General features: G+C 37.6%; 2 protein-coding genes across 6 annotated transcripts in view; one reads left to right on the top strand and one right to left on the bottom strand.

Moving 5' to 3' along the window:
- Positions 1–2,882: 2,882 nt before the first annotated feature.
- Positions 2,883–12,947, bottom strand: TRMT5 (tRNA methyltransferase 5). The gene is made up of 5 exons (XM_039240762.1): positions 12,891–12,947; positions 11,071–11,723; positions 8,350–8,474; positions 3,744–4,398; positions 2,883–3,396 (listed from the first exon to the last, which is right to left on the bottom strand). Exons 1-5 carry the CDS (start codon positions 12,893–12,895, stop codon positions 3,311–3,313), a joined length of 1,524 nt encoding a protein of 507 aa, XP_039096693.1. The 5' UTR covers positions 12,896–12,947; the 3' UTR covers positions 2,883–3,310.
- A 107-nt stretch (positions 12,948–13,054) lies between these two features.
- SLC38A6 (solute carrier family 38 member 6) overlaps positions 13,055–23,456 on the top strand; it is a 73,792-nt gene continuing 63,390 nt past the window's right edge. For 4 of the 5 annotated variants that reach the window (XM_039240780.1, XM_039240777.1, XM_039240776.1 and 1 more), the window contains exons 1-3: positions 13,055–13,241; positions 14,383–14,513; positions 16,645–16,718. In XM_039240780.1, the coding sequence (XP_039096711.1) occupies positions 13,137–13,241; positions 14,383–14,513; positions 16,645–16,718 (310 nt within the window). In that variant the 5' untranslated portion in view covers positions 13,055–13,136. The remainder of the gene's footprint in view (positions 13,242–14,382; positions 14,514–16,644; positions 16,719–23,456) is intronic. The other variant, XM_039240779.1, reaches the window with a different exon arrangement.

Here is a 23,456-nt window from a genome sequence, read left to right on the forward strand (position 1 = left end):
GAGCAGCAACAGAAACATTATGGTTTGCAAAGCCTGAAATACTATCTGGTCCTTTACAGAAAGCATGCTGACCCTTGGCATACATACTCCTCACTTGGAGGTAAGGGAAGGGAAGAAAATCAAAAGTCCCAAAATTAGAAGTCTTGCAGAGGATAGGTTTGGTTGATTTTTCAGAACCAATTTTCAGTGTCTTTACATAAGGGATGAGGACTCTAACTAATTACTTTCCTTCACTTCTTACTATTTATTGCCTTCACCTGTTTATATTTCTGGCCTTGTGTCTGAAGGCATCTGAGTTTGTAATGAATGATTTAGATGAGTGGTCCTCAAACCTTTCTGTAAGGCCAGGCAGTAAATGTTTTAGGCTTTGTGATAAAATAAGTTGGCATACTGTTTTTAATGAACAAAATTCAAAGTATAATTGACTATATCTAATTACATTGTCTAACTCATTTTGGGGGGAATAGCACTTGTTCCTTTAATTGAGGTTCTAAATGTTTCCTATCAAAATCTGTTGTAAATGATTACCTGTTAATACATTTATCTGTAATGAGATTTAAAAATGTCTTTTTTACACAGATAGATACTGCCAAATACTGGCATCAATCCAGAAATATACGATTTTAACTGGCTATTTTCATCACTTGGAAGACATTTGTAGAACCCTATTAGATTCTTCCCTTGATATTTGCCTTTTATCATGTCATTACATAGCACATTAATCACTTCCAATTGAACATTAAGGTAGAAGCTCAATTATGGTAAGTGGATTTTGAAATATGTAGATTTCCTTTGCATTTTTGCCAGGGTCCAAAAAATGCTGAACACAGAAAATATCTCTACTGCTAATTTGAAAGTGGGAATCTTGTTTCTTGTTTTAATTTTTGATAGCATGAGAAGTGTGGAACAAAAGATACTGTGATTCAAATATCTGTTGAAATGACTACCCCAGTTTCACATTAGCATTGTTTGCTTTAGAATTATATGTTAAAACCTTTAAGCAGTATTGACATTTGCAAAAGCTGATTTCCAGACCTATCCAGTGGTCTAGAATAATGTTTAAGAGTGGTTCCTCTTATTAAGAAAAATCTGTCTTGACCTTGAACTCGAAAAATTGCAATCAAACTGGATAATTACTAAGCAAATCAAACTGAGGTTGAGCAAGCCAGATTCAAATTCAAATTCTGAACAAAATTCAAGGACTTGAGGATGGTTAGGATCCATGAAAGCAAATGAAACTTAGTATTGACACTACTGGTTTGTAATACACAACAGGTTCAAATATCTTCTGCAGGGAACTTGCTGGTGAAGAAGGAAGTGAATAACCACAAATTTTGTATGTTACGTTTTCAGAAGCTCTGTAGATTTCTCCAACTAGGTTTTTTTTTTTTTTTTTTAATGTTTGGTTATTTTTGAGAGAGACCAAGCATGAGTGAGGAAGGGCAGAGAAGACAGACACACAGAACCCGAAGCAGGCTCCAGGCTCTTGAACTATCAGCACAGAGTCTGACACGGGGCTTGAACTCTCATACTGCGACATCATGCCCTGAGCTGAAGTTGAACACAACCGACTGAGCCAGCCAAGTACCCCGATCTAGGTCTTTTTCTACTTCACTTATCTTTTACCACCATCAGTTGTAACACATCATAGCAGATTCCACTTCGGGTTGTACAGAATTGGGTGTTTTCTCAACTTCTTTAAAAAGACTCATCCATAGTTGTTCCATGCAGAGTGTTCATAGAAGCTTAATTCTTTAGTGACTTCAAACTCAGCACTGATGTCTCAAATAAATAAGACCTGAACACTATCAGTAACATCTATCAACTCATCAAGAATCAGACTCCTCTCATTTACCTTTTTAATTGACTTGATTTTGTTCCCAATGTCCTAACCTCTTTGAGCAACTATTCTTTCCAAAAGGCCAAGAGTCTCAAACAATTTTACTTTCCCTGGATCCATTTCTTTGGCTTCTGGACTCAAATACAATTAACTCACCATCAGTAATTGGCTTTCCTTGCTTGAGTTAACAAGAGTTCCTTGGAGACTCATTTTCATTTTTTATTTTGTGAAGAGATTCGGCTCAATTGAGACATTTCTAGATTATATTTCTAGTTTTTCTGACAGTTTGTCTGTGAGTGAAATACTAGATAAGTGCTTCTATTGATTACGTCAATGTATTTTAGCTTAAGTTAAATTGTTATCTAGTTCATTATCAAAATAACGGACTCTCCACCGTGCCTTCAAAGCACATTAGAAGTCCAATTTTCTTGTTCTGAAATGATGGGCTATACCCTGGTAATAATAATAAAAATGTATTATACTTTGGTGATTTACATGACATTCAAAATGCTGTTGAGTTACAACCATGTCACTGTGATTTGTAGTGTGCTGAACAGCAAGAAGCGCTAAGAATCACTTCCTGTCCGTGTTTTAACAACTCAACACTGCTTTTATCCCATAAAAGCTGCCACAGACAGCATGTAAACATACAAGCAGGGTGTGTTCCAATAAAACTGTATTTATGGACACTGAAATTCAAATTTCATATAATTTTCATATCACAAGATTTTTAGAATTCTTTTTCAACCATTAGTGTAAGAACCATGCTCAGATCATTTATTTGCCATACAAAACAGGTGGTAGGCTAGCTTTGGCTTGTCAGGTATAGTTTACCATCCCTGATCTAAATAATTTCATTTTATTTTTAAAATTTTTTTAATGTTTATTTCTGAGAGAGAGAGACAGCGAGAGCAGGGGAGGGTCAGAGAGAGAGAGTCACAGATGCTGAAACAGGCTCCAGGCTCTGAGCTGGCAGTCAGCACAGAGCCCGACGCGGGGCTCGAACCCACGAACCGCGAGATCATGACCTAAGCGAAAGTCGGACGCTTAACCGACTAAGCCACCCAGGCGCCCCCAATAATTTCATTTTTAATTACTTATACAGTGACAGTTTAGGGGTACTTATAAAATTTAGGGACACTCTTCAACTGAGGATCACTGCAAAGTGAAAATAGTGCTTTCTTAGTTAGAAGGCAATTATCCCACCTCCAATAACTATTTTCCCAGGAGATAATCAATTTTTAAATATATTTATCTAATGCAAAATTAGATATAATTTAGATTATAAGATTATGATTATAACTTAAATAAAGTAGACTTACTTCATTTAAATTTTAATTTGATAATCAACTTAGCAAGGGTAAAATATAAGTGGTCAATACTAAAATGAATGCTAAAATTGTATGAAATAATACAAACTTTTTTTCATTACATAAAGGTCTAGTGGGCAGATGGAGAAAACATTTCCAATTATGTGACTGAAGCAATTTGAGTTTTTTCTTCTGAAAAGACTTTCTCTGTCTTCTGGCGTTTAAGAGGTGGGTCGTCCTGATTCTCTGTAACAAAGCCAAAAAACCTGTTTTAGGTAAGATACTTAACATTAGAAAATACCTTTAAAAAGCAAATAATATGGCATTTTAAAGATTTTTAATACTCAACTTATACATGAAATAGTAACATGCCTGCAGATTATTTTAATGAAATAACCTTCTACTAGATTGAACAGTGTGTATGTCATACTAACATTTGTAGAATTGGGAGAAACCAGTCACAATTGAGTGTCAAGGAATATTGAACTGAAGTATCTGACTAGAATTAGTTTAACCTATTTCCAAATATAATGTATATTAAAGCTACATGAAAGGTATTATAGTTTATATTTTATTTCCCAGAAATTGCTCACCTAGAGTTAGGGTCTGGTCCTTGTAGAGCACAGCAGAAGGAATCCGAAAGGTGATACATAACATTTCCTTGTTCGGGGCTACATTTCTTACTAGGTGAATTGAACTGCATGCCTCCAAGGAAATGCCTAACACAGCCCCAGCTCGCTGCTGAACATCTTTAGCAGGATTAGGGTCTTTGGAAAAGCTGTAACAGTGCACTATGGGAAGGAGTTCAATGCCACATGGCGGCCCATCTAATAGCAATTTGAAGACACTGAGAAATTCAATAGCCTTTGCTGGCAAGTTCATGACAATGTGCACAGAGTGTTTTCTTTCTTTGGACAGTGGTCCCAGCTGCTGCATTAACTCTTCTCTGACTGGTCCTTGAAGGAAGTCTTTCCCATCCAAGTTAAAGACTTTCACCTTTTGGTCCACTTTATTTAATTTACAATTGTGCAATAGCCATTTATGAGATTCAGGATTGAGATCATTAGCAAATACAGTGCAATTTTTCTTTGCTACTGGAATGGCAAAAGGCCCAACCCCAGCAAAAACATCAAACAGCACATCTCCAGGTTTCAGAAGTTCTGTGATGCGACTGTGTTCTGTAGAGAGACGAGGATTCCAATAGACTTTCGAAAAATCAAATTCATATGTGTAGCCATTTTCTCGAACCTGAAAAAGACATTATTCCTTGGTTAACCTGTTTAGTCTTAAATTCCAACCATGGAAACCGGATGAGTATACCCACACATTTGAATTAAGAGCAAATAACAGTGCATTTTAATTAGAATTCTGGTGTTTATGCTATTCTTGAAGCCAATTAACAACCTGCATTAGACTTTGACCTAAGAAAAGTCATCTCTTTAAAGTCAAATGATTCTCTATCTCATTCTACGGGGTGATAAAGTGGTTCCCAAATCACATGAGGCATTTTTTTTTAGACAGACCAACTGACTGGCTTAATCATACTCTTATTTTGTCACCTGACAGGGAAATAAACCTATAATTTGAAACAACACAAAACATATCTTCATGATGACTAGCTAAAGTTGCAGACAACACTTCCACTCAGCAAACAATCCTCCTTAGTTTTCAGTTTGTAAGAGGGAGGCATGACAGATATGTCTTGTCCCAGGGCACCTGTGTGGTTCAGTTAAGCATCCAACTCTTGATCTCAGCTCAGGTTATGATCTCATGGTTCGTGAGATTGAACCATGAACAAATTTCACGTCTACAAATTATAGCCAGTATACAGAACAAATGATTCCCCTATGATTGAGCCTAGCCCACGCTAGGCTCTGCACTGGCAACGTGAAGCCTGCTTGGAATTCTCCTCCTCCCTCTCTCTCTTCCCTTCCCCGGCTTGTGTGTGCATCCTCTTGAAATAAATAAAAAAATTTTTTTTTAAATCTTGGAAAAAAAGACGTGCCATGTACACACTGGGTTTCGAGGTCTTTTTCTATGTTTTTAGACAGTTACTTGGACTTTACGAATTTCATGTCTACAAACTACAGCCAGTGTACAGAACAAATCATTCCCCTATTTTCTCTTTTCCCAATTTGAGTTTTCATGGATTAAACTAAATATATTTGGCGAAGCTAAGTCTTGAACAAATTTAAAATTTAAGAAATAAACTATTTGTAAAAAAAAAAAAAAAATTTAAAACTGTGTGCCTTTTTTTTTTTTTTTTGGAACTATTATAAACATGAAAGAAAACAGAAAATAAAACTAAAAATACAGTCATGGCATGTGACCTCAGCCATCACTTTAAGCCCCTTATTTTAACGGATGAAGAATCAAAAGGCCAGAAAATTTCCTAAGTTCTACAAATCTGATAGAGATACATCTTCTATATTCTGCCTTCATGGAATATTCTGCCTTCAAACTTGTGTAAATAGTTTTTCCTCCCAACCACATCAGATGCTCTGGCCATTTAAGGCTCCAGAGCTGGAAATGTTTCTTCATTATTCTGCCAACTAAAACTCTAGATCTATAACCTGCAAAGTCTGAATATGTCTTGGGATGCTTTTCCTGAAATATCCCTTCTACTCCCCCTTTTTAAGGTGAAGCATAGTACTAGTTTAAATAACTTAGATTTTAAGTATCCTTCTGGTTTTACACACACAGTCCTTGAACCTAATGCACTCAGTTAGCATTACTTTCAGCCCGACTCACTCTCAGCAATCTTTTTACTCACAATAGACACAGAGTACTTATGTTGCATGAGCTCCTAAAGTTAAATGTAATTCTGTTTGTGGCAAAGAAATTATACTGAGTGAGTTTTTATATTTATTTTATGGTATAAATGTTAAGTATAAAATATATCCTAAGAACAAACTTCAGTTGACTAAAGAAATCAATCAGAAGCCATTTAAAAAATCACAGAAGTTTCTGAGAACTTTTAGATCTGAGAAGGAAGCTACCTGCTACCCTAACGGGTGCTACCAAATGAAGAACACACAGCACTCAATCAGGGTATGCTGAGATAAGCACGGACACCAGCAGAGGATTCACATTCAAATCTTACTTGCCAGATCAGATCCCACACAATACACATAAGCAGAAGACCATGGAGGTTATACAGGGAAAGACCATGCATGCACTCTGGAGTCAGAAGCCTGGCTCCAAAAACCCAGCTCAGTCATTCTTGTTACTTCAGTTGCATAAAAAGAATATTAAAAAACACCACCATTATATTTACCCAAGGGATACAGATGTGCTCTTTCGAAGGGGTACATGTACCCCAATGTTTATAGGAGCAATATCGACAATAGCCAAAGTTTGGCAAGAGCCCAAATGTCCATAGACAGATGAATGGATAAAGAAGATGTGGTATACCTATACAACGGAGTATTACTCGGCAATCAAAAAGAATGAAATCTTGTCATTTCCAACTACGTGGAAGGAACTAGAGGGTATTATGCTACGCGAAATTAGTCAGAGAAAGACCAATATCATATGATCTCACTCATATGAGGACTTTAAGATACCAAACAGATGAACATAAGGGAAGGGAAGCAAAAATAATACAAAAGCAGGGAGGGGAGCAAAAACATAAGAGACTCTTAAATATGAAGAACACACAGAGGGTTACTGGAGGGGTTGTGGGAGGGGGATGGGCTAAATGGGTCAGGGTCATTAAGGAATCTACGCCTGAAATCATTGTTGCACTGTATGCTGACTTGGATGTAAATTAAACAATAAACAAATTTCAAACAAAACAAAACAACCACCATTATCTTATGGGCTTCTTAGGATTTCTTATATTTAAAACATTAGCTTAGGCTTAATAGTAAGTATGTAGTAAATGGTGTTTTAATATTCTACTACAATTAAATTATGGAGAAATAATATTATACTTAAAATATTCACCTAAATCTATGTGGCCCAGAATCTTAAAAAATAATTAATTTGCATAAATTCTCTTCTGGATTTTATAAAGTCCTATTTAAAAGAAAGAAGTCAGAGAAAGACAAATACCATATGATTTCACTTACGTAGAATTTAGGAAACAAAACAGATGAACATATGGGTAGGCAAAAAAAGAGCAGGAAGCAAACTTTAAGAAACTCTTAACTATAGAGTACCAAGGGTTGCTGGATGGGAGATGGGCTAAATGGGTGATGGGCATTAAGGAGGGCACTTGTTGGGATGAGCACTGGCTGTTATGTGTAAGTGATGAATCACTAAATTCAACACCTGAAACCAATATAACCCTATTTGTTAACTAGAATTTAAATAAAAACTTGAAACAAAAAAAGATTAATATCTTAAGAGTAGAATTCGTTATTAAAATTTTTGTCAAGTTATGGAGAGAAGTTAACGGATTTCCTAGCTTGTCTACAAAACTTCACGTAATGTTAACATATAATTATCTAAGACTTTTGGCTCAAAAATGTTTATATTATCCAGGACTTCAGAGGATTTTGTAGGTAGAGGATGAGAAAGTGGTTTATCCCAGGAATCTGTTCCTACATAATAAAAATATTTTTTCTTTGCAATAGATTTGTTTTTCTTGTAAAAGAAATATGTGCTCTGTAGAAGAGTATAAAGATGAGAACAAAGGTCACTGGTAACTACTATATCAAACAAAAATATGCCCACTGTTAACATTCTGATATATGTGCATATTTACATAGATATTTAGTTAAAATGGAGCTATGTATATATACTAGTCTACAACTACCTTTTTTGTCACTTACTCTATCAACGGGCAATTTAGTAAGTGTGGAGCTCAGTAATCGTTAGATGGAGTATCCCATTGTGTTGTAATGCCAGAATTAATCAATTCTCTGATGAACATTTAGGTTGTTTCTATTCCTTTGTAGAACCTAGTACATACATCACTACAATTTTCTCCAATTATATCCTTGAGATAACTTACTGTTAATGGAATGCTAGGTCAAAGGATGTACCTATTCATGGTAATATATTACCATATATTCTTCCTGAATACTTGTATCAAATTTGCACCTCCATCAAAGGGATACATAAATGCTCACATTCCCACATACACATCAATATTGGGTTATTATAAATAGTTTTAGTCTTTGACATCTACTCTGATTCAAAACATTAATCCTGATATAATTTGTACCTAGGAGAAAATAAAATATTCCATACCTTGGTCATCATGTTCTCCTCTCCAGACAGTACTTCCATTTGGAAATTTCGGTATGTATTATCAATGTTATTGATTTTATTTACTGCTGAGGTGATTCCTGGATTTTTATCAATCATAACTTGACCTGAAAGATAAGAATTCATAAATATTGCCAATCGGTTGCAAAATAAAACTGAAAATATGAAATGAAAATAAAACTGTATTTCTTTTGGTTTATAGACAAAAATTGCAGCTGGTGTGTATATCATGGCATGCAATTCTAAAAATTCAGATTAGCAAAATTAATTAATGTCTACCAGCCTCTAATACAAACACACACACAAAAAAGCATATGGGTATATTTTAAAGTTTTTATTTATTTATTTTGAGAGAGAGAGAGAAGGAGTGCGCTAGTGTGCACATGAGCAGTGGAGAGGCAGAGAGAGACGGAGAGAGAATCCCAAGCAGGCTCTGCACTAACTCAAGCTCATGAACAGTGAGGCAGGGCTCAGACTCATGAACTGTGAGATCATGACTTGAGCAGAAATCAGGAGGCAGACACTTAACCGACTGAGCCACCCAGGCACCCTTTATGGGTACATTTTCAAACAAAAATTTTTGAGGAGTTTGGGTCTAATATTTTTCCATGTTTTTTTAAATTAAATCTCAATACACAACAGTAAGTAAAAAAGTAGACCATAAGGTAAAGAACAGAAAGAATAAGTGTAAGGACCATGGGAACAAGTGATGTCAGAAATCACCAGCCTGTTCCCACTGGCCTAATCAAATGTCTGCCTTACTGTGTACTTGAAATAGATGCCTCCACTTTGGATATACGTACCAGTAAAATAAGTTTACAAATAAAAGAAACATATTCTTTAGAGTCTTATCTAAGTAAAATGTTCATTTACTTAAATTGTTCTTTTTGTCAAATATTTGCCAGAGCAGAAAAAGATAATAAAATACACCAGAAATGGTATATTGATACCCTTTACTTAAAGTCTACTTTTTGGTTAACACTTAAAAAAATTGTAAGAATCTGTAGGTCATGTCATTGCATAAAGAAAGATAACTTGTTTATAAGGTGGTAAAAAGTTGTCAATAATACAAACACGCTGATATAGAATCTGCCCAATTTCTTTTTGATAATTAGACACCTGATTTTGAATATGACTAGCGGATCACTGTTCTTATCCTGTTCTGCTTCAGGTATCAGAACTCAATTTTTAAGGTACAATAGTTTGAAATGAGGAATGAAATTTAAAAAACCAAATCTGAAAGTCTATAGCAAAAGCTTTAAAATCACTGCTGTGTGAAAATGCTTCACTTTTAATCCAGGGGGGCCCCTGAATAAAATAGGGACGCCAAAAGGGATGTTTTGAGTTCTGACAGGTGATGACTCATACAGAGGAAAGCTTATCTTTGACATTTGTACCCAGGCATAATTATAAAGATCTGCTTAATTATTTATCATATTATCATTATGCATTATCAGCCCCCTTTCATCAATAAAAACAAAGGAAATGCATAATAGCATATTTCTCAAATCCTAATCATGGAAAATACTGAGAACTATATTTGTTTTGTTTTCTATTCTATTCTATTCTATTCTATTCTATTCTATTCTATTCTATTCTTATTCTTTAGTGAGAGAGTCCATGCAAGCTGGGGAATGGAGCAGGGGGGGGGGAGGGCAGAGAGAGAGAGAGAGAGAGAGAGAGAGAAGGAGAGAATCCCATGCAAGCTCCATGCTCACCATGGAGCCTGACATGGGGCTTGATCCCACGACCCTTGGGATCACGACCTGAGCTGAAATCCATCAACCAACTGAGCCACCTAGGTGCCCTGTGGACATTTTAAAGGTGAAAATAAATCTCAGAAGTTCTGACAATTATTCTACATTAAAAAAAAAAATTTAATCTGGAGAATACCCAGACAACAAACATTTGTATAAGGATAACTACAATTGTGATTAGTCTACTTCTTTTTGTCCCAAACAATAAAGAACTCAGGCTCAAACATGGGCTTACAGAGGTACAACAAACAAAAGCACTTTTTTTTTTTTAATGTTTATTTTTTAGAGAGAGAGAGATAGAGAGAAAAACCTAGCATGAGCAGGGGAGGGGCAGAGAGAGAGGGAGACACAGAATCTGAAGCAGGCTCCAGGCTCTGAGCTGTCCGCACAGAGCCGGACACTGGGCTTGAACTCATGAACCATGAGATCATTACCTGGGCCAAAGTCAGATGCTCAATGACCCAGGTGTCCCCAAAAGCATCATTTCTAAATGGCAAAGGGAACTAAAAAACAAACTATGGTGACAGACATATAGAAGGGGCTCAATCAGTTGAATCAAAGTATGAATAAACAGGGACTTGAACTTTTGATGGTAAACACTCAAATTTCAGAAACCTAGAATTCAACATAGTCCTGAGGGCCTAATAAATCCTATGTACCAAATGACGAGGTGCCAAATAATTCTGTCAAAGCTAAAGATCTGAGTTTAATCTATGCTTGTATATTGTGTACAGAAATGCCTGAACTGATTTTTAGAGCTTGCTATCACTCTGGAAAGAGTATTCCAAAATGACTCTCAAAAGAAAGGGTATGGAGCCCAAGATGCAGCTTAAAATTCAAATGATAACATGTGCTGCTTCTGTAATTTGACATTTAAGAAAATAATTTTAAAAACTAAAATTAGAACTTACTTTCTAGTACATGAATATGACTAAGACACACCTACCAATTAAATGCTTGAAAGGTAGTTGATGATCTCGAAGGTTCAGGTGGGCAATATGTCCAACTCTGCTAAATCCTGAAGTCACATCTTGACCTTCAGGAAGCACAGCTCTCAAGATTTCTTCTGACTTAAAGTTTTCATAAGTGAGTTCCAAGTTATATTTACATATCTGTGGACTGACATTAAGCTGCTTTAAAATACTGAGTTCTGCGCTCTCAAAGGAATCATCAGTAAATATTTTATGGGGATCCAACAGAACTAGTCTACTTTCTTCATCTTCTGGATCTTCAATCACACGTTTTATGCCCGGGCGCTGCAGTGCTGCCCTTTTAAGGGATCGCATCAATTGATTGACTATTTCTTTTCTCACTTTAAGTACTGGGATGGTGACCATCTTTTTAAAAGCTGCTCTATCAAGTTTTGTCATTCCTCGAACATTAGAGGGTGGTGAAAACAATTCAGAGTCTCTCTGGTTTGTTTCTATTTCAGTCATGGTGGAGAATCTTCTCCTTTGATCCAACAAGGAAATACAAGGTGCTCTGCTGAGCCTCTGTATCTGTGATGTCCCAGCGAGTGGAATTAATGGTTCTGATTCAGATATTCTACAGCTTTCCGCTTTGAAAAGTACTGAGAATCCAAATCGCCTCCATAAGGTCCTAAAAGAATAAAGGATGCACTTAAAGCTACAAAGTTACATGTTCACAATACGTTAAGAATAAAAACTTCTAAGTTCTACAGTTTTAAGTAACATGCTAAATGCTGATTATTGAAACTTCTAGGGGTGTGTGAGAAGTATACTATCTTTTCCATGATATGTTATCTTTTATTAGTAGTAAATAATAAATTTGCACCTTCAACCCATCTGCTGCCAGGACAAGGACTTAGTGATCCATCAGCCTCCCTATAGTCAATGAACCTCTCCACCCACAATTTTCTACAGAATACATCTGAGATTGGAAGGCTGACGTTTCAGTTAGAAGATCGTCTCTAAATGAAATGGTCATTATATTTATGACTTTACTAATGGCAATATTTACTAGGATACTTATGGATGCTTATTACATCAGAGGCTGTGGTACATACTTTACACACATTATCTATCTTGGGAGGTGTGTGGTATTACATCCTTATTTTGTAAACGAGCAAACTAAAGGTGAGAATCAGGTTAATTCACCTGGTCTCGTTGCTGTGAGCGCCTGGGCAAGGATTAAAAACCAGGTCTATCTGACTGACTTCAGAACCTGTATTCTTAATATATTGATTGGTATGTTGTTTGTCTTCAATGTTTTACTACAAGTCCTGTCTATAACTTGGTTTCAGTATTTTGGGGTCTCAGGCTTTGTGGAGTACTATGTCTATTCCATTAACAGTATCAATTATTCACTTTACCTTCTAGAATACCCAAGAAGTAACTGGAAGGGGAGAGGCTCCGGCCCCAGACCGTGTAAAGCAATTCTTAAACTTCACAGGGTTCAAATTCGGTCTAGAGTTAACCAGCTGCGTGATCTTGTAATTTCTTAATCGGAGTCTCGGTTTCCCACATGTAAAATGTGGCTAAAGGCTCTATCAGAAAGCTTCTGAACAGATTAAACACATTCCTTCGTACCCAGTACTAGGACCTAGGCTCAGCACCCAGGCGGCGGGCGACCTCGCGACATTTCTGCGCCAAGAAGCACGTGGCAGAGAGCAGACCTTGGTGGACCGGTACCGCCACCCGACCCTCCGCCTCGCCGATCAGGGGCACTGCGGTCACCACCTCACCAACGTCACCATCCCAATTCCCGGCGTCCCTCGGTGACTGACTCCAAGTCTAGACCCCTCACCTCATGCTCCGTTGCGCCTCGGAAAAGAGTCGCTCTTGGAAGGGCTGGCCCTCGATGACATCATCACTGTTCGCCGCCGAGGGGCTAGCGTCATCAGAGCCCGTCGATTCCCTTCTCTCTTCCCCGCCCCGGGAAGTACGGAAACCCGGAAGGGCCGGGTTCCCCGCCCCGCCTCCGGCGCGGCTAATGACTGGAGAACTGAGGTAGAAGCTCGCAGATGGACCTGGTAGTCGGCCTGCAAGCAGCATGGAAGCGCCCTGGGGGATCAGCAACGCTGAGCGAAGCTGGTACGTCTCTGCCCAGCGGTCTGAAGCGGCGGAGGCGGAAGAGTTGAGCCCGTTGCTAAGCAACGTAAGTTTCCTCCGCTAGCTTCTGGGTGCTGCAGGCCTCCGGCCTTTTTCCTGAAACGCCTGAGAAATGAGACCAGGAAAAGAAGGAGGTGGGGGTGCTGCACGGGGAGAAGGGAGAACCTGGAGCCTGACTCTTGGGGAATGGGGCCCAAAGGCAGGAGCCAGATGCAGATGAGATCCGGCGAGTGCATGAATGCAATTGCAGCGTAACTTGCTCTAGAAAGAAAGTAAAGGCACAGACACAGGTGAAAGAGGTGCAGCACCGTTTGGGGGCTGGGGACCAGACTGGATGAGCAGCCCTGGCGTTATGTAACTTAGTGCTGTCTGTTAATGTCTTTCTCGACTTCCTCTTCCCTCTACCAGTCTTGTGAGGTTTTTGCCAGAGTCACAAGATTTTTCTTCTCTAGACTTAGTAATTAGTTCCTAGAAACCTCTTCATACAAGAGATTCTTAGCGGTGAAGGAGTAGAAGTGGCCTGATAATAAATACATAGCACTTCCCAGACCCTAAAACCTGTGCAAGGGTCCCTCGGCTTTTTAACTCAAGTCTCTGGACTGTAACAATTTCTAGGACTTTGCTCACAAATGCTGTTTTGGCAGAGGGTGTTTTCAGGGATATCCTCGGTAGACAGCAACGTGTATTGCTTCTATTTATTCTATCGTCATTGCAAGGTATTCCCGATCATCCTTGCATTTGAGCTGACTTAATGCATTAAATATAGAGAGATTACTTTTGCAGTCCTAGTAATTGGGAAGCAGCCATTGTCTACAGGGGCCCCAAGCTGAGTCAGGAATTCTTCAGTAATCACATGAGCTGAGGCTATTCTCCCTCCTCTCTGTCCCACCCCATTCCTATCCTATCTTCACCTTTTGCAGTCACAAGGTTAGTCATGGTTTTCCCTGAAGCCTGTCTGGTCTCTGTGCTGGTGGAGATGATTTTCCTAGGAAACAAGTCTTTTCTGGCACTGTGCTAGTGGGAGGTGGGAAGGGAAGAAAGGAAGCCAGTGCTGCTTGAGGACTTAGTGGGTCTCGTAGTGCCTGTGGTTTGCAGGAGACTTTCTCCATGGCTTGTCATTCATTTCTTGATGAAATCTGAACTTCACCATCCAAACACTTAACACTGTTAAATTTGTGTGCTTGCAGGAACTTTACAGACAGGGATCCCCAGGTGTTTCATTTGGTTTTTCTGTGTTTAATTTGACAAATGCCATCATGGGAAGTGGCATCCTTGGCTTAGCTTATGTTATGGCTCATACTGGCATCCTTGGATTTAGGTGAGTTTTTTCAACCCCCCACCCCCACCCCCCATTTTGATAGTACACTGAGAAGCAAAGAGGCTCCAGAGCTGGTGTTATACAATTTCTAGTTAAATCATTTCCAAAGGTTTAGCCATTTTCCTGCAACTTATATATTATTGTTAGTCTGTAGTTTGGAGAGATGCTATATTTGTACTTTTTTTTTCCCAAAAGTGTGACAAATTTTTAAAAATGGAAACAACCTGTATTTGTTTATAATAACGTTAAGAAGTGGCTATTTGTTGTGTCACACGTTGGCCAAAGTGAAGTAAAGTTTATCAGCTATACAGATTAATTGTAAATAGCAATTGTGTGAAATTGTGTGGAAAGCACATAATCTTTTCATTTCTCTCCATCTTTTCCTGTCCTCCGACTGTTAGGTAGTCTTATTTCCCTGAGTCTACACATGTGTTCTGTTCCTATTCCTCTTCATCTACACTCAACTCATATGCCAGTTGGCCCAAAATAGGAGACATTCTTGGCTTTTCTGTGTTTCCATAGTACTTTATTCATTCTGTTATAATGTGTGGTAATGATTTGTTTGCACATTCGTTTCCCTGCTAAATTGAAATCCTTTAGAACTAGACCTAATCCTTAGCATCAGCAAGTTTGTTTTGTTTATCAGTAGAAGCAGACCCATTTTACCAGGAAATTTAAAATGCATAGTCTCATTTAGGTTTATTTTTTGCTTTTATTTTGAATTTCTTGACAAGCAAACCAACTTTTAAGGAACCCAGCTTGCTTTTATAATGGGGTATATACACAAACTTTCATAATTTTTTTAAATTAAAAAAAAAATTTTTTTAAGTAGGATCCACGCCTAAGTAGGGCTTGAACTCACCCCCCTGAGATTAAGAGTTGCATATTGTACTGACTGAGCCAGCCAGGTGCCCCTCATCATTTTTTAAGAGTTTTTATTTTAACTCCAGTTAACATACAGTATTATCACTATATTGTAGTGATTCAACACTTGCAGTACAACACCCGGTGCCCGTCACAACAAGTGTTCTCCTTTATCCCCATCACCTGTCTCACTCATCCTGTAGCCCCTTACTCTCTGGTAACAGTTTGTTCCTATAATTAAGAGTCCATTTCTGATTCCTCTCTTCTGTTTGTCTTGTTTTTTAACAAACATTCAGAATTTTAAAACTTTGAAACCGTATGTGACATTTTGGCAAGACATAATTATAGGACTTCGTTTGGGTTCTCTTTGAAAAAAATCACATTTTGTCCTCCAGGGTCTTACATGCAGATATATACCACCAGACATGTCCTCACTGAGTCATATCACATTTGCCATGCAGTGACACCAAACTGTTATTTTGTGAGGCTTCAGGTATACTTGTGTGCAAGTGACCAGTGTACCTCTCAGGTTTGCTACTTAATAACAAGTATTAAGTGGGCCAAAAGTAACTTTTGGGGTATGCTCCGCTAGAGCTGGCTTTCTAGAAGCTTGTCAGCATCTCCCTGAGAATAAGTAGGAAATTATGCATGTTGTCTCTCTTCCCACTTTCAGTGAAAGGACTCCAATTATTTCATCATCTGCACCTTTTCGAAGTGTGCTATTAACACATCAAATGTGTTGACTGCATTTGTTTGGCTTGGTGGATGTGTGTGTTGAATGCTCGGAAATGCAGTCTTAATTCAGTATTATAGATGAGGTATTATAAATTATAGGTGGGAGGTACAATCATTGGAAGAGAAGAGACAGAGGGAAGGAAAAAGAAGACAATGAGATTCCACCAGCAAAACTTCTGTTTGGATTTAGAAAGGAAGAAATAGTTATAAAAGGGAAGTATTGCAAGATCACCGAATGGCTGAACCAGCAGTCAGCAGGCAAGCGTGCTGAAGGGGGAAATACGGTTTTGTTTCAAATACAGTTTGTTTCTTTCTGATTGTTTTTTTAATTTAAAAGCAATATATTTTCATTTAAATAAAATTTGGTAAATGCAGAATAATATTTTCTTACTTTCTTTAGTGGCCACAATCCAACTTAAAGATCATCTTTGTGAACATTTGAATGTGAAAAAGAATTGGTTTTTTTTTAATAAGATACCTCAAAAAAGAAACCTTTGTGGGGAGGTTGACCATGTACTCTTTTATATTTTAGTATCTTGCTGCTGATAGTTGCTCTCCTGGCTTCTTACTCAGTTCACCTCCTGCTAAGTATGTGTATTCAGACAGGTGAGTAAAAATACGCTGAGTCATTTGTTGAAGCAGTTCCTTGAGATGATAACCACCAGTAGGACTGGATGTCTCAAATTTAAGTTCCAATAGGCATGCATTATTATTAGGTAGGGTGGTTGAAATGGAGAATTTCAAAAGGCCAAGATACACAGACCCAGTCCTAGGGAAGTATCCAAGAACAGAATGGAAGGAGGAAACTTACCTGCCTTTCTCTACAGCACACAGCATACATTTCTAGGTTAGGGTAGATTAGGGGAAACACCTGAAAGGTGTTTAAAGGCTCCAAACCTTATGTTAATGGGAAAGCATTGAACGGGTGTTAATTCTGATCATATTTCTCTTAGGGTAATTATTTCCCCAAGGAGAACGCCTTTCTAGATCTCCTGCCTTCTTTGTAGGTGGCAAGGTCACCAAACTTTGGATTTATTTAGATAGTCATATATTTTTAGTTGCAAGTCTGGAATAAGGTAGTCTTTTGTAAATGACAGATTTATGTGCAATTAAAACAATATAGATATTTATAAGTATTTTTCCATTTTGAACTTTATATGTAATTCACTTGTGTATTAAGTTCTTTTTAGTTTCAATAAGTAAAAGTATATGAATCACAGAACTGCTTTAATAAAGTTTTTCTTTTGGGATTAACAAATATTCTTTGGCTATCAACCCTGGTCTTTTTATCTGTCTAGTCTCTTCTGTGTTTAGATGAGTCAGTTTTGATGCCAGAATCATGAGTTTAATTCTTTTTCTTCTTAAGGTTTATTTATTTTTTGAGAGCATGAGTGTGCACGCTCGTATGAGAGAGAGAGCGCAAGCAAGCAGGGGAGGGGCAGAAAGAGAGGGAGACACAGAATCTGAAGCAGGGTCCAGGCTCTGAGTGGTCAGCATAGAGCCAGACGCGGAGCTTGAACCCACGAATGATGAGAGCTGAAATCAAGAGTCAGACTCTTAACTGACTGAGCCACCCAGGCATCCCATTATGAGTTTAATTCTTATGTGGGTGATTTTACTCTGCTCTATCAGGTTTTGTAGTTTTCAGACTTTTAAGAAGTTTTCAGACTTTAAGAAGCAGAATAGATACGTAAAATAGATAATGGGATTATTCTGGCTGGAACAGGTGAGAGAAACCCAAAGGTATTTCTTGAGAATTTTAAGACTCTTCAGAGTATAGTTCTAAATCCCCAGCTTTACTCTATTTCGTCTGTCTATACATCAGACATACCTGCAGATCTCTTTATAAACAATTTATAAACCATGGGGATTCTAAATCCAAGGATCTGAGATGGGACTTAGAAATGTTTTTAAAAGTCCTCCAGGTGATTCTTCTGCAAAACTGGTTTAGGCTCCACAGTTCACAGCTGTAACTTGTATCAGTGCCTTTGGGCATCCAGCCTGCAAATGTGCGCCTCTGCTTTCAAGGCAATTGGGTGATGGTGCAGAGAGATAACAAGATTAGGACACAATGCAATGATATTAATCTGAAAGTTGTCCATAAAGCATCCCAAATTCAGGAATAATAGCATTAAATAAGTGTCCTTGTAAATCCTGCTGAACTTGACTGGAATTTTAATGACCTGTTTTGAAATTTTACTTCTCTGTGTGAAAAGATCTATTTACCTAATTGGTAGTTTTCAACTTTTTTAGTTTTTAACATCTTAATAGGGTTATTTTATTATTCTATTATGGATTCTACTGAAATAGTAATATGTTAGTCAACTGTGGCAATTATGTCTTCATTACACTTTATTAATTTCAGTTATTTGGAAATAATACTCAATTTAGGAAGATTTCCAAGTAATGCTGATTTTTTTCTCCTTCACTTCATCTATATTTAACTTCAAAGTTCTGACACTGTCTGTGTTCTTTTCTGTAACTTTAGGGCATATGAACTGAAAACCTCTGTTTCTTTCTCTTTTCTTTTTCTTTTGTTTTTGTAGCTTACTTGGTCCATGAACTAACTTCTTCAGGGTTTTTCATATACATTGATGCACCCGTCTTCCATTGATTGAGTCTCTTCAGTCATTGTAAAATTCTCTATGGAGGTAGGCTTTTTTTAAATTATTATTTTAAATACACACACACACACACACACACACACACACACAGAGACATCTTAAAGACTGGAGAATAACATGTAGCTAAATTTTCTCCTCAGTATATTGGACTGTCATTAAGGGGTAGTGTGCTCAGATCAGATTCATTGGTCAGAGAGAGGCTATCATAAATCTTTACAAAATAAATTCTTCCTCTATTTGCCTGGAGTGAAAAAGAAATTTTTATCTTTATAAAGGTAAAGGATTTCTTCACATGAAATTCTTCTATTTTGGATTTTATATAGGGTTTGAGGTCTATGAAGACTTTTTTGGGGAGCTGAGGTAGCATATAAAGCTTAATCTCTCTAGACTTAGTTTATCATCTATAAAATGATAATGATAATGCTTTCCTTTTGGGATTATCATGAGAATGAAATACAATAATGTATATAAAATGCCAAGTCTTTGGTCAGTGCTAGCTTTTATTATGAGTTCTGATTGATGCAGAACACTTAAAGATCGCAAGCTGTACACACTGCTGCCTCAGAAACCATGGCTTATTATGATTCTCTGGGGAAACTTATCTGCTCAGGGAATAAACACGTAGGTCCCCTCCTCTGACCGCCTCTTCACTGTAAACAGGAAGGAATCCCAGTTGTAAATGTCAGCATGCCGGGACTGTCCCTCACTCTCCTGTCCATATAACTCCTCTCTCTAGTTGAAGTTTCATGGTATGTTATTACAATCACTCCCTTGCTCCTCCCTTTTATCATTCTATCCCTTGGGCAAAACTCCGATCATGATTGAATGTGGTTCTGCCTACTTCACACTTGCACCTGTACAGTAGAATGTTCCTACAGAAAACCACAGCCATGCAGATTGATATCACCTTAATTCAGTGTCTGGTGAACCTGTGGTGCTATTACACAATCCTTATCATCTTCAGTTCATTCACTTGCTTACTTTGCAATCTAGAAGGTGACTTTTTCACATCTTCTCTTTTCTCTCAAACCTTCACCGTATTCTCATTGATGACATTCTAAGTGGATATCCTCACTTTCTACTTCATTAAGAAAATAGAAGGAATCATAAACTCTTGCCAGCACATACACCTCTGCCTGTCTTCATTTGTGTCATATGCTCTGTTCCCTTTGATAAACTCTAGGTGTTCCTATCTAAGGCCAGCTTCCCTACTTACGCTGTGATTTCATCTGCTCTCACCTACATCATTCCAGCCACTGTCCCCCGTCTCCTCTCTTTAATCATCTTTGTTCCTGGTTTTCTTCCTATCAGCTTACACAGAATCTATCATTTCTTCCATTTTAAGAATGACTCCACATTCCTTCAATATGCTCCATGCCTTCCTAGCAAAACTCCTCAAAAGACTTATTTACACCATAATTCCTCTTCCTCTTGTTCTCTTTTGAACTCATTCTAGTTAGGATTTCCCCCATCAATCCACTGAAATTATTGTACCAGCGACTTACATTTAGTTGCTAAATCCAGCAGACAGTTATCAGCATTGACCTTAGTAGACTATTCAGCAGCATTTGACACAATTAGTTGTTCCTTCCTGTGTGTAACGCTTCTTCACACTCTCATGGTTTTGTTCCCTATTTCACTGAATACTTCTCTCTCTTTATGCTGAATCTTCATCTCTCCATCTTCTAAACATCAGATTAAACAGAGGACTATTCCTCTGATCTCTTTTCTTTTTTCCTTCCTTTCTTTTTTTTTTAATGTTTATTTTTTTGAGAGAGAGAAGGAGAGACGGAGCGTGAGCAAGGGGGAGAGGCAGAGAGAAAGAGGGAGATGCAGAATCTGAAGCAGGCTCCAGGCTCTGAGTTGTCAACACAGAGCCCAATGTGGGACTCAAACTCACGGACTGAGAGATCATGACCTGAGCCGAAGTCAGATGCTTAACCGACTGAGCCACCCAGAGCCCCTGATTGCTTTTCTTATGAACTCACTCTAGGGCTCATGGTGACCCTAAAATTTATATTCTTAGCCTTGATCTCTTCCGCTGAATTTCAGTCTCCTATCCAACTGCCTCCATGACATCTCCACTTGGATACTAATATATGTCTCAAATTAACCAAACTGTTTTTACACTGCCAATCTATACCTTCCACTGTTTTTTCATCTAAATAGGTGATAACATCTTCTTTCTAGTTGCTTAGGGCAAAGGTCTTGGAGGTATGGTGAACTTGTTCCTCCCCGCCCCCCCATACTCCAAATGGAAGCTCCAAATGTGAGTAAGTATCCATTCTATGATTTTGAAAGTAAAATGTTGACACAACATATGGAGACCATGATGAAAAGGTATAGAGGCTACCACTTGATCCAGCAATTGTACTATGTGGGGTATACCTAAATGAATTGAAAGCTTGTGTTGTCACAAAAACCTGTACATGTTTGTAGCAGTTTTTTTCATAATAGCCAGAACTTAGAAGTAACCAAGTTGTCCTTCAGTACATGAATGGATAAATGCTGATCCATCCAGACAATGAAATGCTATTCAGTGCTAAAAAGAAATGAACTATCAGGCAGTGAAAAGACATGGAGGAACCTTTGGTGCATACTACTAAGTGAAAGTAGCCAGTCCGAAAAGGCTACATCTGTACAATTCCAACTATATGACATTCTTGGAACACCTGGATGGCTCGGTTGGTAGAACATGCAACTCTTAATCTCCGGCTTATGAGTTCAAGCCCCATGTTGAGCATGGAGCCTACTTTTTAAAAAATGGCCAACAATATGATATTCTAGAAAAGACAGAGCTGTAGGCAGAGCACCGGGGATACTGGGGGTGGTAAAACTATTGTATGATACTGTAGTAATGGATACATGTCATTATTCATTTGTCAAAACCCATAGAATATACAACACCAAAAGTAAACTCTAAACTGTGAACTTTGGGTAATGATGGGTCAGTGTAGACTGAATGTTGGGAATATTGATGGTGGTGGAGGCTGAGCATGTGTGGGGTTAGGGGGGATGTGAGAACTCTCCATATTTTCTGTTCAATTTTGCTGTGAACTTAAACCTGTTATTAAAAATAAAGTTTATTTTTCAAAAATTAAGTAAGAAACTCAGAGAAAAAGAGGAAACCGATAATACAGAAACCAGATGAAAACTTAAAAATACTATTTTTCATAGTTCTAGAGAACTAAAAGAAGATGCTGCATTCTTCTAAGACAAGAAGTTACTTAAAGGGTATAATCACAGAATACAAGAGTCCTAGAAATTAAAAATTAAATTTAAAAGTAATTCGGTAGTTGAGTTGATAGTGCTAAGGAAACTTTTAAGGCAGGGAGATGAGAGGAAGACAAGGAACTTGAAAATGGCAGAGAAAAGATAGGAAAATAGAGGATCAGTCCCAGAGGTCAACATGCAAATAAGCAGAAATCCATAAAGAGAGAAAAGAAAAAATATAATGGTAGGAAATTATCAACAGAATAATACAAGGAAAGTTTGTGGAACTGAAAGAAATTAGTTTATAGATTAAAAGTATCCAGTATAATAATTATAAAATAGTTCATACCAACATACATCATTGTGAAAAATCAGAAGCCATGAAAATATCCTAAAAGCTTTCAAAGAGCAGAAACAAACAAAATTCCATACAATGAATCAAGAACTATAATAGCAAATGACTTTGCAGGAAATACTATAAATAAGAATACTTTCAAAATTTGAGAGGAAATGATTTCACTATAGAATTCTTTATCCAGCAAAACTATCATTTAAGTGTGAGGGTAGAATAATAACATTTTCACAGATGCAAAGACTCAAAATTATCTTCTGTTCACTCCTACTTAATTAGCAATGGAGTTTGTTATTTACCAAAGTTAGGTTCTTTCAAAGAAATAGGGAATTGAGCACAGGAGAAAAGTAAAGGGAATTCTCAGGACAACTGAACAGGCGATCCTAGAGCTACCTCCAGATTGGAGTAGCTTTTTTCACAAAGGCACCGTCAGCTTTCCAGGCCATGCTTGCCTTCAGGATTATAAGCATGAAGGAAACCCTTTTGTTTTATTTTTGTTTTTGTTTTGTTTTCCTTAAAAGAATGCCTTTCTCATTTGTCTGTATGGCTCTAATTTGCACTTACAGTACCTGAGTAGGTCAGCAGTCAAGCCTGGTTGTCACAGAAGTCTAGGAATCAAATACTGGAATATTGAAACAAAGTATTAACGAGGGAAATAAGAGAGAGAAATGGATTCGGGAAAATGAAGGTTAAGGGAGTTAGAATCGAGAGAAGCTGATGTCTGAATGTGGAGAGTGAGAGAGAAGGAGATGTCTAAGAATATCTCCCAGATTTCTGTTATGAGCCACTGGATAGTGATAGTGTCCTTAAATGGAGGTAAGAACACAGCAGGAGGCATTGATTCAAAGTAAAAAATGAGTTCAGTTGTGGATAGGTGGACTTTGAACAGTTGACCCTTTAACAACACAGGTTTGAACTGTGTGGGTCCACTTATATGTGGACTATATATATATATATATATAAATACAGTACAACAAATGTATTTTGTCTTCCTTATGATTTTTTTAATGTTTCTGTTATTTCCCTTATTATAAGGAGAAAGTATATAGTATGTATAACATATAAAATATGTGTTAATCGACTATGTTATTAGTAAAGCTTCTGGTCAACAGTAAGCTATTAGAAGTTAAATTTCTTGGAAGTCAAAGTTATACA

Source organism: Hyaena hyaena, unplaced genomic scaffold (genome assembly GCF_003009895.1).
Source record: "Hyaena hyaena isolate Hyena2069 unplaced genomic scaffold, ASM300989v1 scaffold_181, whole genome shotgun sequence".
Lineage (NCBI taxonomy): Eukaryota > Metazoa > Chordata > Mammalia > Carnivora > Hyaenidae > Hyaena > Hyaena hyaena.